Genomic DNA, 14,934 nt, shown 5'->3' with positions numbered 1-14,934 from the left:
TACGCACGAGTTAATTCTAGAAAAAGATGGTTGTTTAATATTTCTTTGTCATATAGGTATAGTCATCTATATAGTAGTATAAACTCTTTGCTATATAGTCAATATTATTTATTTTTATTCATTATTTGAATAAAAATAAATCAGAGACGGTATGAAGATGTTATCTTTGGAAACTCAAAATTTTGATATTTTAATTATTTGTTAAAGTTTATTACAGAATATTAAAAATTTTTTACAGTCTACAGTAACGAAATTTTTTTACTCCACATCTACCTGCATTTTTAGTTTCGTGTTGAATCGTTTTCAAAGAAACGAGTTTTGAAATTAAAGAACAACGATTATTTTTTTGATGTACACGTTTGTCAAACTAAATACATTATACCGCGGCAAAAATTTAAATTTTTGTAAAATTTTATTTCATAAGCTTAAGAAAAAATTGCCCATAAAATATATCACGTCAAAATTCCTTTAAAATTTCCCAATCCGTCATGATTTTACGCACCTTCTTCAGCTCACGTAGCCCTGTTAAGCAAACTCATTTTATAGATAATTTTGTATATTTTTCTTTTGCGTTAACATCCGCCCGTGCTTATATAGGATTACCTACATTAAAAAAGGGATATATGTACTTATGTAGGCACGTAAGAAGTTATAATTCTTTAAATGAATTTCAACTGCCATCAATCTATGCCTGTCTATTGTGAGTGACATTTCGTTTATTGACTAACTTCATAGTGTTAAAAAATTGTAATTAACTTCAACATGTAGTTTTCACGTTTCCACGCAAGTCATGAAAATTCACTCCCATTATTTTTTCATAACGCGTTCTAAGAATTTTAGCTTAAAAATGGAAGAGTAAAGGTAAATAGCATAAAAATATATTCTTAGGGATAAAACCACCCTGAAAATGAATCCAGCCCTGTTAATATTTACAGTGTGGGTGTGAAACAGCGCATGAATTTTTTATAACAATGGATTAATGTGATAAGTCTATGAATCCGACGGACGTATGATACGAAATATATATGATATTGCATTCGTTTTTAGACATAATCGGAGTAATTCGTATTTGTCTATCCCTACATTTTTAACATATTTTATGTGTTTCTCGTTTTCTCTACACTCTGCAGTGATATTTCTTCAAATTGTAGGAAAATATTAAAAACTTATGTGTTAAAAAATGGCAAAGGAAATTAAATTGTTTGCACAGTGCCGTGGACTATTCAGTCAAGTATGTATTTATTTTTAATTATTTTTTTATATTTAAATAAATAAAAAGTTTTGTAGAAAGTGTTGATTTTAACTTGTAATGATTATTATTACGTAAACACCAAAACAATTACTTTGATTACCTACCTATCAAAATAAAATTATCTAATATGGAAAGAAACTTACGAATTATTTTCGATTAAACGTTTAATTTTCGATTTAATTTTATTTTATTTGTTACATTTTTTAAATTTGGATATATTTTGAATTTCCCTGTCTTTCAAAAATACGATTTTAATTTTTCATACAAAGAACTGATGATCTAATTTTGTAAATTAAAATATTAAACATTTTTGCATTGATATTAAAATTTGATTAAGCGTGAAATAAATATCTTGAAGGTTCTATTAAACAATTTTGGTACAAAACGCTTAAAAATCAATTACAAAATTTATTGTCCTTGACATTATATAATCTAGTGCCTTATTGTATTCCGATTACCGGTTTCTAAACGGTGTAGACTGAAAAGCGCCACTCAAATCAATTATTTTTAGAAGGATCGTAAAAATCTTCTACGAAGAAGGTAACTGCCTATGGGCATATCGCGTATCCAGAAAAAAAAATTTTATCGCTCAAATTTTGTATCTACTTTGTTTGAAAGTAAAAAATTAAATATTTAAAATTGCTACAACTCATGATCTTCTAAAAAATTATGAAATTTTTGTTGCGTACCTATATTCATCAATTTCATATTTTTTATCACAGATATACAGAGAGTGTCAGTCATATGGCAAAAAAATTAAAGTTTTGACAAAAGTCAGTGATTTGTTCTGATTAAATGTGAGGTTCCTTTTACGGAAAAAAGAAAAATAATTATTATAAATAATAATATGTGAATGAATGGTCAGAAATTTTCCAAAATTGTATTAAACTTAATAATATAAGAATATTTTTCATATTTCTGTACAAGGAATATCACAACAAATTAAATAGTACTTTTTATAATTGTTCAAAATTCTACCGTCTTTTAAGTCCATGGTTATAGATTTTTTATGAATTGTTTTCTTATATTTAGGTAAAGCATTCCACAATAACTTTTTTGCAATGTGAATGATATTCCCTTCTCCCTAAATATTCTCAAAATAAACGGGATAAGAGAAATTATTAGATTTGACTAAAAATGTTGTTTGAATTGATATGAGTAGATCTAAATAATCGATAATATAATCGATATCTATGTTCTATATTAGGTCCGGCATTTGCATGCAACAGCTGCGGTTGCAGCTGCACAACCTCGACTAAAGAAATTCCAAATATATCGATGGAATCCAGATGCAAATGAAAAACCACATATGCAAGAGTATGAATTGGATTTAAATAGTTGTGGTCCGATGGTGTTGGATGCATTAATTAAAATTAAAAATGATGTAGATCCAACATTAACGTTCCGACGATCGTGTCGGGAAGGCATCTGTGGATCATGTGCAATGAATATTGGTGGTGTGAACACACTGGCTTGCATCAGTAAGATCGATACAAGTTCCAGTTCAGCTACAAAAATCTATCCCTTACCTCATATGTATGTTGTCAAAGATTTAGTGCCAGATATGAATCACTTTTATAATCAGTACAAGTCGATTCAACCGTGGTTACAAAGAGAGTAAGTTTTCAATTGTTATTGTATACAGGGTGCGTCATCTTATATGTCGATATGTAAACATTAAATAACTTTAAAATTTGTCAACGGATTGAGATGATTGGACATGTTTTTGAAACAACACTATTTGTTCTTTTTTGTGTTCATTTTGTTGAGCACGGGGCAGTAGGAGATCGTCAATAAGCCGTTCATCAACTAAGACGTTCCAATGAACTGGTTAAACCGATCAGAGATAGCGTTGTCTAGAACCCAAAAGTGTCGTATCGTCATCCATTAGTCGTTTAAACGGTTGGTGATAAACCTGATTTTTGGAAGCAAAATTTGATGAACGGCGGGGTTCATTTTACATTCTCTGGCGGCATTAATAAGCTAAATTGCCGCATTTGGAGAACGAAGAATCCTAACTAGATCCATAAAACGCCATTGCATACCAAATAAGTAACACTTTGGGCCAAAAAGCAGAGGAAAGGGCCCTTTTAAAACCTAGCCTGGCCCAAAAAAAAATTAAATCGCACAAATTTTAGACCTTCTGCAAAAAATGCAATTGCCTGAAATTAATAAATATTTTTTAATATATTTTTAGTAACGAAAAAATTGGAAGCCAACAGTATTTACAAAGTGTGGATGATCGTAAAAAATTGGATGGATTATACGAATGTATATTATGCGCCTGTTGTTCAACATCATGCCCCAGCTATTGGTGGAATGGCGATCGTTATTTGGGACCTGCTGTTCTTATGCAAGCATATCGTTGGATAATTGATTCTCGCGACGAAGCAACTGCTAATCGTTTAGAAAAATTACGCGATCCATACAGTGTATATCGATGCCACACAATTATGAATTGTTCCAAGACATGCCCCAAGGTAAGTTTGAATTAAAACCCTCAACAACAAAAAAATAGTATTAATTACGCAATTTGATTTATAGGGTTTGAATCCAGGAAAAGCTATTGCAGAAATTAAAAAACTATTGTCTGGAATAATACAAAAGGACAAACCTGGTTTAGATACAGCGGCTCTACAATAATTCTAACATAAATTTTAGAATGAGGTTTAAGGGATTTTAGTATTCAATATTCTTTTTTGCACCACAAACAACTACCTACGGTGTTGAATTCGTTCACCCATCAAAACGACAGTAATTTTTATGTATTTTTGTTTGAATTTTAAATAAACTTTAATTTATTTCATTTCTGTTTAATTTTTTAATACCCTGATCCTACCAATATCATAAATTTTTGTGTTTATCAATAATAGCTTAAAAAAAGAGCAAAAATTTAAAAAAAATGTACTTAGTATGGGACTTTAACGATATATTAATTATTGGATCGAAATTGTTTATCGCAAAGAGAGAGCTAGTTAGCAATTTGAGTGGGTAATTATCAAATCAAAAATTAAATTAATTTTAATTAATGAAGGGTTTTTTTTGCTTGACTGTTCAAAAAAATTTAAAAAGTAGACCGAATAAGGAGTAGTCTATCTATATTTTAGGGATATTCCCTATTAAATCTAGCAATTACTAATTAGAAGATAGGTAGAATTAAATAAATAAATTTAATTCTGCCAATCCATGTTGCTAATAATAATAAGAAAACAGTTGACGTTTTAATAAAATTTTTTAATGTAAATAAACAATATTTAATAATAGAAAATTTACTACAAAAAATATCTTAAAACGTTTCAAAATTCGCGGTATATACATAGTACAGTTTATATAAAAAAGAGGGCATTAGTATATAATTAATTAACTAGGATAAAAAATTATAATAAAAAAAATAAAACAAAGAACAAAATTCTAACGTAAATTTTATTATACTGTCAAAAAATTATAAAAAACACGGTATTGTCTCATTGGGATAAACTAATGGCTGATACAATATTAGTTGAACAAGTAATATATATAAATAATTTTAAAAAAACAAATTATTTTTTTAATATTTATTTCTATTTTAAAATTTAGGAAAAACAGGTGAAAAAATTTAAACGCGACTTTGAAGGATGGCGTGAATTAATTTTAACATTAAATTCGGTACTATTATGGGAAAAACAATGGTATCCAGCTGTAATTGGTGTTTTAAATACGTCAATTTTTCTTATATTTTGGATATGGGATCCTTCAGTTTTGACAACCATCTCAATTTTCATGCTTGTTGCAAATCTTGCTGATTGTTTAGTGCCTAAGTTAATTTCAACAGTGTATCAATCGAATTGGACTGGTGCTAAGGAAAAACAATTTGAACAAATTTGTAAATCGTTGACAAATGTCTGTTTTGAAGTGAAAGGTTTGCTTTGGAAATGTCGTGAATTGAAATCATCTAAACCGAAAATGGTAATTAAATTTTAAGTATTTATGTAAAAGCAAAATTTTAATAAAAAGCTAACCGAAGTCCGTGACTTCGTACGCAAGTTCAAAAAAATAGAAAGTATTTACCTTATAACAATAAGGCTATTCAATAGGCCCGGTGATGAAATTCTCTCCATAGGTTGGCCATACTCTAATAATGTCGAGCTAGATGCACGCTAGGTATACGTTTCTGTATGGATAGGACTACCCTAACAAAAAACTTTTACATGTAACATGTCCTAGAGTGGCTGTCCTGGGGTGGGACACACTTAAACCATAGGGTCCGTTGTGATACCGTAAATGGGTTGGCCCTTCCTCGGCCACTACTCCATGAACCATTTGGAGCTGTTTAAGAACAGCAGGAGGGCTTTGAAGTCGACTGACTTTAGGTCGGAGAGGTCGTCAAAGAGAGGCTGGCTCAAGTAAGTCCATCTCCTCATGACAAGAGCTGGGCAGTGATAGAGAAGATGAGACATTGTCTCCTCCTCGTCACCACTGATCTAACCTAACATGTCCTAAGATGTAGACGAATGCTTGCGATATGCACGATTCCTACAAACAATTTTTACAAATAGATAAAATTGAGGATCCTAAATCAGTGAATAATTACAAAGAAAATATAAAAGAAAACCATTTTGATAGATTCGGTCGCTTTCTTGTGATGGATACCCTCTATAATTTTATAATAATATAGAAAACCTAATTTTTCGTAAAGTTAATAATAATTTTTAATTGCAGTATTACACATGTATTATCGCTGGGTTGATAATCTTAGCATGGATTGGTAACGAAGTAAATAATTTACTTCTAACGTATTTAATATTCAACATGGTACTTTTCGCTCCAGGAGCATTACAACATGGTATTTTTGATCGTTATGGTTCTAAAATTAGTGCTCATTTAGCAGAAACAATTAATATGTTCAAAACAAAATTTATTGATTGTAAAAAGGAGAAAGAAAATTAATCTAAATTTCATATCAGTAATTTGTTTTATTTTACAATTTTAAAATAAAATCTAAATTTTGAATGTTTTAATTAAAATATTTGCTGTAGCTGTAATAATTAGTATTCATGTTATTAGAATTAAATACTCATATAATAAGCTATTTAAAAAGAAAGATGCAGAGTGGTGATTGAGCTGGAAAACCTGGAAATATCAGGTAGCTTTGAGATTTTGAAAAATTTTTGATATCTTAGTATCGGTTCAGGAAAAGTGATATAATTTGCAGTCTTTATAATTGAAATCGTCAACGATATCTCGAAATGTATATAATTCTGCATCAATTTCAATCACAAAATCTCCGTTTTTAGGATTGATGAACGTAAATGAACCTTTTTTGTCAGAATACGTTACAAAAGAGATTTCTGTATTTTTCAAGAAGAAACATTTCAAATTATGAAATTTGGGAACAGTTAAATAATTTTTGTTTTTGGAAATTGGAAATTTCATAAGAACAATTCGATCGCCACCCTGAAAAAGCACATAATTTGTTTAATTTTGTGATATATTTCGAGACTGAATTTTGTTCTTTGCCATTATGTTTTTTAGTCATTAATATCAGCAGCGTATATGTTAAATCAATTAACTCCGTGTTGATTTTTTTTAAATTTTAAATTATAACCCCTCAAGGCTTCATTTTTTATGTTCATAATGAGCTTTCTCTAACAACAAAGTTTTATGAATTTCCCCTACTTTTATTGCTTGGGAATATTCGTTATGAACATGAACAGAGGAGTTAATCGATTTAGCAAATACTATACTCTTAATCTTTCACGATCATTTTCTTTTTCATGTTAGATAAGCTTTAAAACGCATTGCTTTAAAATGCTTTTTATTTCAAATTCTATTGATAATTTGTAAGTATTGATATTCTTCACATTAAAGAATTTTATTAATCAATTTTGTATCGATTATTTGTAATTTTTACCTATCTTCCAATTTGTATTCGACAAGTTTTGCTTATAATATTTAAATTCATATTTTTAAGGTCAATGATACGAATCATTTCCAAGGGTCATGAACTATTTATTAGTGATCTTTAACTTAACCTTTTTCAATTATTCAAATAGCTTTAATTTTAAATAATTTGTGTATGAGGCATTTTGTGAATGAAGGAATGGATTCATTATAATTTTTGGAAAATACACTTAGTACATCTTAAAACAATTTTCTTTGATAAATTACAGAAATTAAGATAGACTGAACCTTAGAATTTTCCAAAATTAAGAAAGAAAACCGATTTGATCCTATGTAGTTTTGGAATCCTTGTTTAACTAAAAAAATTGATAAATAAAATGCGATACATTAAAATTGGATCGAAATCAAGATTGTTGAACGAATTAAAAAGAATAAAATCGTATAGAGATATAAGGTTGGATTAGAGTTGTAAAAAATTTTAAAAGAGTTCTAAATTTTTTTTAAAGGGCTCAATTTACGTCTGTTTATTGGGTTTAATGAATAAAATTAAAATTCCATTTTATTAAATGATAGCCATTTCCAACCAATACAAATATAAAACTAACAGCTGAAAAGTATATTTCAGATAAAATCGACTACAACACCTGGTAAGGGTATCCATGGAGACTATATGCAATTAGACAAACACAAACAAAAATTATCGATAAAATTTGCGTTGAATTATATAATGCAATCACGATTAACAATGACAATATTTATTCAGGAATTTCAGGATTCTTGTTTTCTTTTCTTATATTTTTGTTTTCTTTCCTTATAGAGTCGAGTCGTATTGAATTCAAAATTATCGATTTTCGTCAGAAAGTGAAAGAGGCCAGTTTATTGACTAATTTTCATTGCTTCGATGTTTTTAAAATTTTTATCAAAATTTGAATCGTTATAAGGAAAACAATGCTTCGAGCAAAAAAAAATATAAGGAGCCAAAAAATTAAGATTTAAACAAAATACGTCATTTACTATAGACTAATTGCAATTGTTATAAACAAATTAAGGATCAAAAATTATCAATTTCTTTTTGATTTTTTTTTCTGCTCAACTAAAGGTCATAAGGATATTTTATTTTGGTCAAAATTTTGTGTTTTGTTCACAGAATATTTTTATTATTTATTTTTTTTGATACATTTTAACGTATTTTGTAATTGTTTAAACAAATTAACTAATTTGTGACACTTTTTGCCCACTCTGAGTGAGCATAAATATTAATAAGAATTAGCAACTGCATAAGGCCGAAAAAATTTTATTTTTCACTCCCTTTTCATCGCTCGGAAAATAAACGGCTATAATTGTTTTCACAAAAGATAAGGAAAAAATAAAATTTTCCTGTGGTTTTCACAAAATTTCCAAGTCAAACCACATAATATGTAGCGAAAATTACAGGACGGTATTTTGTTAATAGTTATAGAAGGGGTTGTTGTAGGGGTTTTTTTAAATTATTAGTACTGGGGGTGGAAGAGGGTTAAAGTAGATTCAATAATCTGATGTATTTAAATTAAAACTTAAATTCTCATTTTATAGAAAAAAATTTAGCATTTCCTTTAGTTAATACAAATTGAGAAACCTTGAAATTGGTTTAATATTTGCTCGAGAATTCATTGAACTGATGAGTTGTTAAAACAAATTAATTATTCACATAGGGGTTGAAACATTGATTTTTCTATTGTTTATTAAACGGAAGGGGTGACAACCTGTATGTATAATTAAATTTTATTGCCTAACCAAGGTAAAAATAGGTAAATCAATAGTTTAAAAAAAATAAATTTTTAATTTAAACTAAATTAAAATAAAGAAAATAAAATAAAATATAAATTTTTTTATTTTTTCAACCATTTGAAAAAATAACCGTTTTCATTATAAAAAAAAATTTCAAATAATTTAAAAAATGTAAATAATAAAAAAAATTTATTTTAAATATAAACTTTTTTTTTTTAAATAAACAAAAAATATTTACTATAAAATCCTCATAAAATGTAAATACAAAAATTTGATAACGAATATCACATAAATAATTTAAAAATAAGTGGTAAATTTAAGCATAATATGGAGGTATGGGTTCGAGGTTATATTTGCTGACATTTGATTGGGCGTTTATTTAAAATGTTTCATGTTTATATCTAAAAAGACTACCGCTGGTCATTTATTTGTAATTTAATTTATATTTTTAAAAACATTTTATCCAAAAAAAAACACAAACATAACTTTAACGTATTAATTTATTGTTTATTATATAAAAAAGTATTTATTTAATTTTTAAGATAAATTATGGCTTCAATGAGTTCTGTAAGTAAATACATTAATTAATTTACTGAACATAAATGTCTCGTGAGTTATACCAAATTAATTATTATTAATATTGTTTTAAAGATGTCAAATGTTGAAAATCTATCACCACAAATAATTCGACGAGTTGTTAAAGAAATGCAAGATTTGGCAAGTCAACCACCAGAAGGTATTAAAGTCAATTTAAATGATGAAGATGTAACTGATATACAAGCGTTTATTGATGGACCCTCGGGTACACCGTACGCTGGTGGAATATTTAAAGTAAAATTAGTACTTGGTAAAGATTTCCCACAAGGTCCACCGAAAGCATTCTTTCTAACAAAAATATTTCATCCGAATGTATCAAATAATGGTGAAATTTGTGTGAATACATTGAAAAAAGATTGGAAACCAGATCTGGGAATTAAACATATTTTATTGGTAGGTTTTTCTAGTTTTAGTTTTAGAATTAGCTTTAAATTTAGATACTTTTGGAGCTATATAATTTTGTTTTGTTGTTGTAGACAATAAAATGCCTTCTAATAGTGCCAAATGCTGAATCCGCATTGAATGGAGAAGCTGGAAAGTTACTGCTTGAACATTATGATGATTATTCTCAAAGAGCTAAAATGATGACAGAAATTCATGCCCAGGTAAGATAAAAAAAATTGCAAATAATTTTAAACTAAACAAGAAGAGGTTTTTCCATTATTAATCTCTAAAACATCTTGTGCGGGATATTTTTGTACAAATTTCATGGATTCCAGAAAATTTAAATTCTATAATTTTTATTAGAAAATTGCTTTCTATAGACAAAAATTTTCACACCTATTTTCTCCAAATTCCGTTATAATAAACTAATAAGTTTGGAAGACGTAGAGCTTTGATATTTCGCTTATTCCACTTAATTGTATGTGAAATATTGCCGTAGTTCTGTTCTATTCCTGTTTTTATCAATAGGTAACTAGACAATCGATACTCGCCAGCTTCGTTTGATAATTCCTAGCCTGCAAAAGTTTAGATCCTTATAAGATATAAAGAATTTCTTTTTTGGACTCTGCCCCTCGGCATAATGACATCAAATATAGTTTAAGATGATTAAAAACTTATTAAAAATAAACTTAACATGTATCACATCTTAATAGACATGAGGCGAATAGAATAATGCGCAAATTCTAATGAAAAGTAACATATTGCTTATATTTTTTGTGATGATACAGCTTAAAATGATCTTTAAAAAGAAATTAAAAAGCATACAGCTTGATATCTTCAGTAGGTTTTATGTGATGCATGAATAATCACAAAATATAAATTTATTAGAAAATCTAATGAATTTTCTTTTTTATAGGGTTCAAAATGTACAAGAAACGAAATCGAAGGAAATGATGGACCCTCAGCCAAAAAACATGCTAGTGATAAAAAAATATCTGCCGAAAAGAAAAAATTATTAAAAGATAAAAAAAGAACGTTGAAAAGATTATGAAAGTTCTAACATTTATTTTTAAAAAAATTATTATTTTTTTGTTCTTTTTATTTTTTTTTCCAATAATAATTTATTTTTGAATGGGCTATAATGCATTTTTTTCAACATAGCATAATTATTTAAGGTCTGAGTTCGTTTTGTTCGCTTTAATCACATACAAGTTTATAAATTAACGCTGAAAGTGCCGACAAAATGTGCTAATACTCGAGCTTAAACATTTACACATCACATATGAGTAAAGTAAGCCAATTCGAACGTAAATAAATTGCGTAGCGTAAGCGTCTGTATGCACTTACAGCGTGCAAGCGTCCAAAACGAACACAAACAAAAATGCATCCATCATATTTAATTTAAAACGAACGAATGTTAATTAAATTAGGAATATTTATTTTGAAAAATTTCATTTAGTCATTTAGCCCGTTAATATTGTACAAATTTCTATTTACTGTGTAACTGTTTCTCTCTCTTGTCTTGTGAAATTTTGTAAAAAAGATCAAATAAATTTTGCGTGTAGTAATTTAAGATAGTTAAAAAAATAATATTATAATAATTTAGCATCGTGTGCAATAGAAAATTTACATTTTTTAATTAGTAAAATAATGCAGTTTTAATCGTTTTAATTTTGAACATTGATTTTTAACCTTTTAAGTCAAGTTCTTGAAATATATGCGTTTTTTTTAAAATACATTTTTTATGAATATTCCTAAATGATCCCTATTTTTTTTTTTTTTTAATCAGAAATATACAATCTGACCTTGGAAGATCTATATAACCTACCAGGCAAAACTAAGCTCAAAATAAAATAAACCTATTTAGCCAAATTTTTTCAAAGGTTGGCTGCTTTGTTGGACACACAAAATTCATATCAAAATCATAATTGTAGAAAACATTTACGTCTTCTCTAAGCGTCTTCTGTATACACATAAAAATAGCATAAAGGCACAAAGAGGTTACATATAATGTGAGTCACTCACATAGAACAGGATATCTAGAGGACTTGGGTGCTAGTCCCGGTGGCTGTGTAATTTCTTCGTTTCTTTCTATTTGTTCAAATGAAAGTACGTAATGTGCGTTTTCCATTGAAGTGTACAGCCTCACCCTCATATGTTAAATAGTATATATATCTGATACTTTCAGTACCATGTAGGTATAAGGGACTTATATAAAGTACACAAAAAACTTGAAACAAACGTAAAATTTGGTTTCATAATAAAAATATGATTAATACCTATTCATTGGTGTAGAATGTGGGAGCATAGGACTAACACCCTCACATTTTTACCCAAATGAAGGTAAGTATGTTTAGATTAAGTTATTTACTACAAAAAAAAAAGTACTGGCTGTTAAGTCTTGTATAGTTAAGTTTACTCGAAATCAACAGTTTTAACCGCATTGGAAGCTTCAACAGAAAAATTGATAAATCAACAAGAAGATTAAAACAATGCCACTTTCATACAAGTTTTAAAGTAAAAAAAAAGATTTAAAGGTAGAAAATATATATTTGTACAGTTTTAATAGACATACAGGATGATCCACTATAAATGAGTTGGGCATTTTTCTTCTAAGTGGTCCACTTTTAAAAAAGTGATACAAAAGTTACGTTATTTGGTAGGAAAAATACATTACCAATATCGAGATTCGGATGCAGCTTCGACTCAGTTGAAATTTGAAAAAAAAAAAAAAATATTTGTTATAATCCTGAAAAATAATGCAAGAAAAAGATCTTAGATTTATTTGTTAACATTTTTAATTATTGTAATAATGTCTGTATTTAACTTGAAAAAACAAAAAAAATTTTAGGATATCCTATTGCAAATATTAACAAGTCTTTATAAGTTTTGATTTCGGCTGATTATAAATATTTATACCATGTATATATGAAATATACATAGTATATTAAATTTTGTCCCAAGTTTGTTCATAGGATCACCTAATCAGTCCATTTCCGGTTGTCTGTCTGTCGTCTGTCATCACGATTACTCAAAAACGAAAAGAGATATCAAGCTGAAATTTTTATAGCGTAAAAAGTGAGGTCAAGTTCGTAAATGAGCAACATAGGTCAATTGGGTCTTGGGTCAGTAGGACCCATCTTGTAAACCGTTAGAGATATAACAAAAGTTTAAATGTAAAAAATGTTCCTTATGAAAAAATAAACAACTTTTGTTTGAAACATTTTTTTGTAAACATCACTGTTTACTCGTGAGAGCGCAAATTATGCGCAAATTGTATAGTATGTACACTCACTGTCAAAAAAAGTGCCACAGTTAAAACATTCTAAACGTACTCATCATATGTTATGTTATAATAGTAACACTTAGAATGTTTTAAAACGAGCATTTTTTGTGACATTGAGTATATGTTATGCCTATATCAATATATATGTGTGACATGCATGTATGTGTATAATGTGACAGAGTAATCAACACAGTCTAAACATGGTATTTCAACAGTTAACTGAGTCAATTGTTTGTTTTCACTTGTTTTATTTTAAAATGTAAATTTAAAAAAAAAATTTAACTTTAAAGTAGCTATGTGTAACTTTTGAGATGCACTGATTTTTAGTCGCATTTCATTACCATTACTTTTATAAACATGGCTGTTGACAAGCTTCGCTTATTATAACACTAGATTTTGCTGAAGTTTCAATATTGAATTTGGTTCGAAATTTAAAAAAAATGTCATAAAATTGATGGAATATTTTAGATGGATGATTTTGAACACCAATTTTTTGATTATATCAATAATAAAAAATGTTTAAAACGACAATGGGTAAAACCGATGAAGTATTTATACAGAAAGTTATTGAAAATCCAAAGGAAGAGGTAACCGGTGAATATGAAGAAATTGATGCTAGTAATATTATAACGATTCGTAATGATGATGGAACCGAGACAAATTATATACCTTTCTATGATAATGGACAAATAATAATGACACCAATAACTTTAATAAAAGAGGAACCGATTACCGAAGAAATTGAAACAGTAGATCTCATACAAGAAACTGAAGTCGACAAAACTGTAATCATTGATCAAGTTCAAAATGTTGATTCTAAATACGCTAAGTATGTTGAATGTAACGGTCAACTTGTTAAAACTGTACCAATCATTGATCCAGAGGGGCAAAAATCAACCCGAGTTCCACCAAATACGTATAAAAAAACTTTGGTAAATAATGGAAATGAAAGTTTAATTCGTTTTGGACGAAGACATATAATTATCGATCAAAAAACAAAAATTAATCCGAAATTATTTAAACAACAATTATTTAACTCTTCGGATTTAGTTAAAAAATTAGAAATAGCACCTCGATCACGTAAACAAATGCGATATATGATTGAAGGTTTTACACAGTTATTCGCGTATCCGGCACATTCTATGTCGAGTAAAATTCGAGATCTTCATAAACGACATTGTACGACTCGAAAACAAACTAGTACTGATACCTTAGACGATATGATATTACTACCTGTAGGATATCAAATTGATGTTGATAGGAGTTCGGTGAAACGGATTACACGTAGACGGAAATACAATGAATATGAGGTGAAACGAAGGTGTCCAGATGTAATTACAGGTGATATTACGACGTCAGAAAATCAAATACAAGTTTTATTAGAAGCTGCGAATCAATCGAATGAACAATATATTAGTTATTACGCGGACGAAAATAGTGATAATGGTGAAACTCAAATTGTTGTTATTCAAGAAGAGACTGAAGAAGATTCTTCTGGTGATGATAATAAAAAAAATATTGAAGTGTTGTTAGAAGCTGTAGATAAAAAGAGTGAAGATATTGAGGACAATGATTATCAAGTATTTATAACAAATGAAAACTTTAATGGTTCAATAATCGGGGAACATGAAATTTATATTGTTGATGGTAACGAACATTTTATTCAAGAGAAAAATGAAAATTGTACATTTTTGACCATTAAATAATGAAACTGTTTTTATTTTAATTAATGTGATGGTGATATCAGAGGCGGTCTTATTAAAATTTT

The 14,934-nt window shown here is 28.2% G+C and overlaps 3 protein-coding genes across 4 annotated transcripts; all 3 read left to right on the top strand.

Annotated features, from left to right (window-relative positions):
* Positions 1-1,063: 1,063 nt before the first annotated feature.
* On the top strand, positions 1,064-4,058 carry LOC123294653 (succinate dehydrogenase [ubiquinone] iron-sulfur subunit, mitochondrial-like). The gene is made up of 4 exons (XM_044875753.1): positions 1,064-1,231; positions 2,460-2,869; positions 3,450-3,732; positions 3,797-4,058. The coding sequence occupies exons 1-4, from the start codon at positions 1,181-1,183 to the stop codon at positions 3,893-3,895; spliced, it is 843 nt and encodes a 280-aa protein (XP_044731688.1). The 5' UTR covers positions 1,064-1,180; the 3' UTR covers positions 3,896-4,058.
* Positions 4,059-4,623: 565 nt separating this feature from the next.
* On the top strand, positions 4,624-7,114 carry LOC123295417 (ADP-ribosylation factor-like protein 6-interacting protein 1). Its single transcript, XM_044876763.1, has 3 exons — positions 4,624-4,759; positions 4,829-5,197; positions 5,951-7,114. The coding sequence occupies exons 1-3, from the start codon at positions 4,733-4,735 to the stop codon at positions 6,176-6,178; spliced, it is 624 nt and encodes a 207-aa protein (XP_044732698.1). The 5' UTR covers positions 4,624-4,732; the 3' UTR covers positions 6,179-7,114.
* A 2,165-nt stretch (positions 7,115-9,279) lies between these two features.
* LOC123295537 (ubiquitin-conjugating enzyme E2 S) lies at positions 9,280-11,449 on the top strand. Of its 2 annotated transcripts, XM_044876921.1 has the most exons (4): positions 9,280-9,466; positions 9,551-9,889; positions 9,973-10,101; positions 10,797-11,449. In XM_044876921.1, the coding sequence occupies exons 1-4, from the start codon at positions 9,449-9,451 to the stop codon at positions 10,929-10,931; spliced, it is 621 nt and encodes a 206-aa protein (XP_044732856.1). In that variant the 5' UTR covers positions 9,280-9,448; the 3' UTR covers positions 10,932-11,449. The 2 variants fall into 2 exon arrangements, with proteins under 2 accessions (XP_044732856.1, XP_044732857.1); XM_044876922.1 differs by lacking the exon at positions 9,280-9,466 and having other exon boundaries at positions 9,539-9,889.
* Positions 11,450-14,934: the final 3,485 nt, after the last annotated feature.

The sequence above is a fragment of the Chrysoperla carnea genome, chromosome 3 (assembly GCF_905475395.1).
Source record: "Chrysoperla carnea chromosome 3, inChrCarn1.1, whole genome shotgun sequence".
Taxonomy (NCBI): domain Eukaryota; kingdom Metazoa; phylum Arthropoda; class Insecta; order Neuroptera; family Chrysopidae; genus Chrysoperla; species Chrysoperla carnea.
The sequence above is the reverse complement of the archived record's forward strand: the minus strand, read 5'-3'. Positions and strand labels throughout refer to the sequence as shown.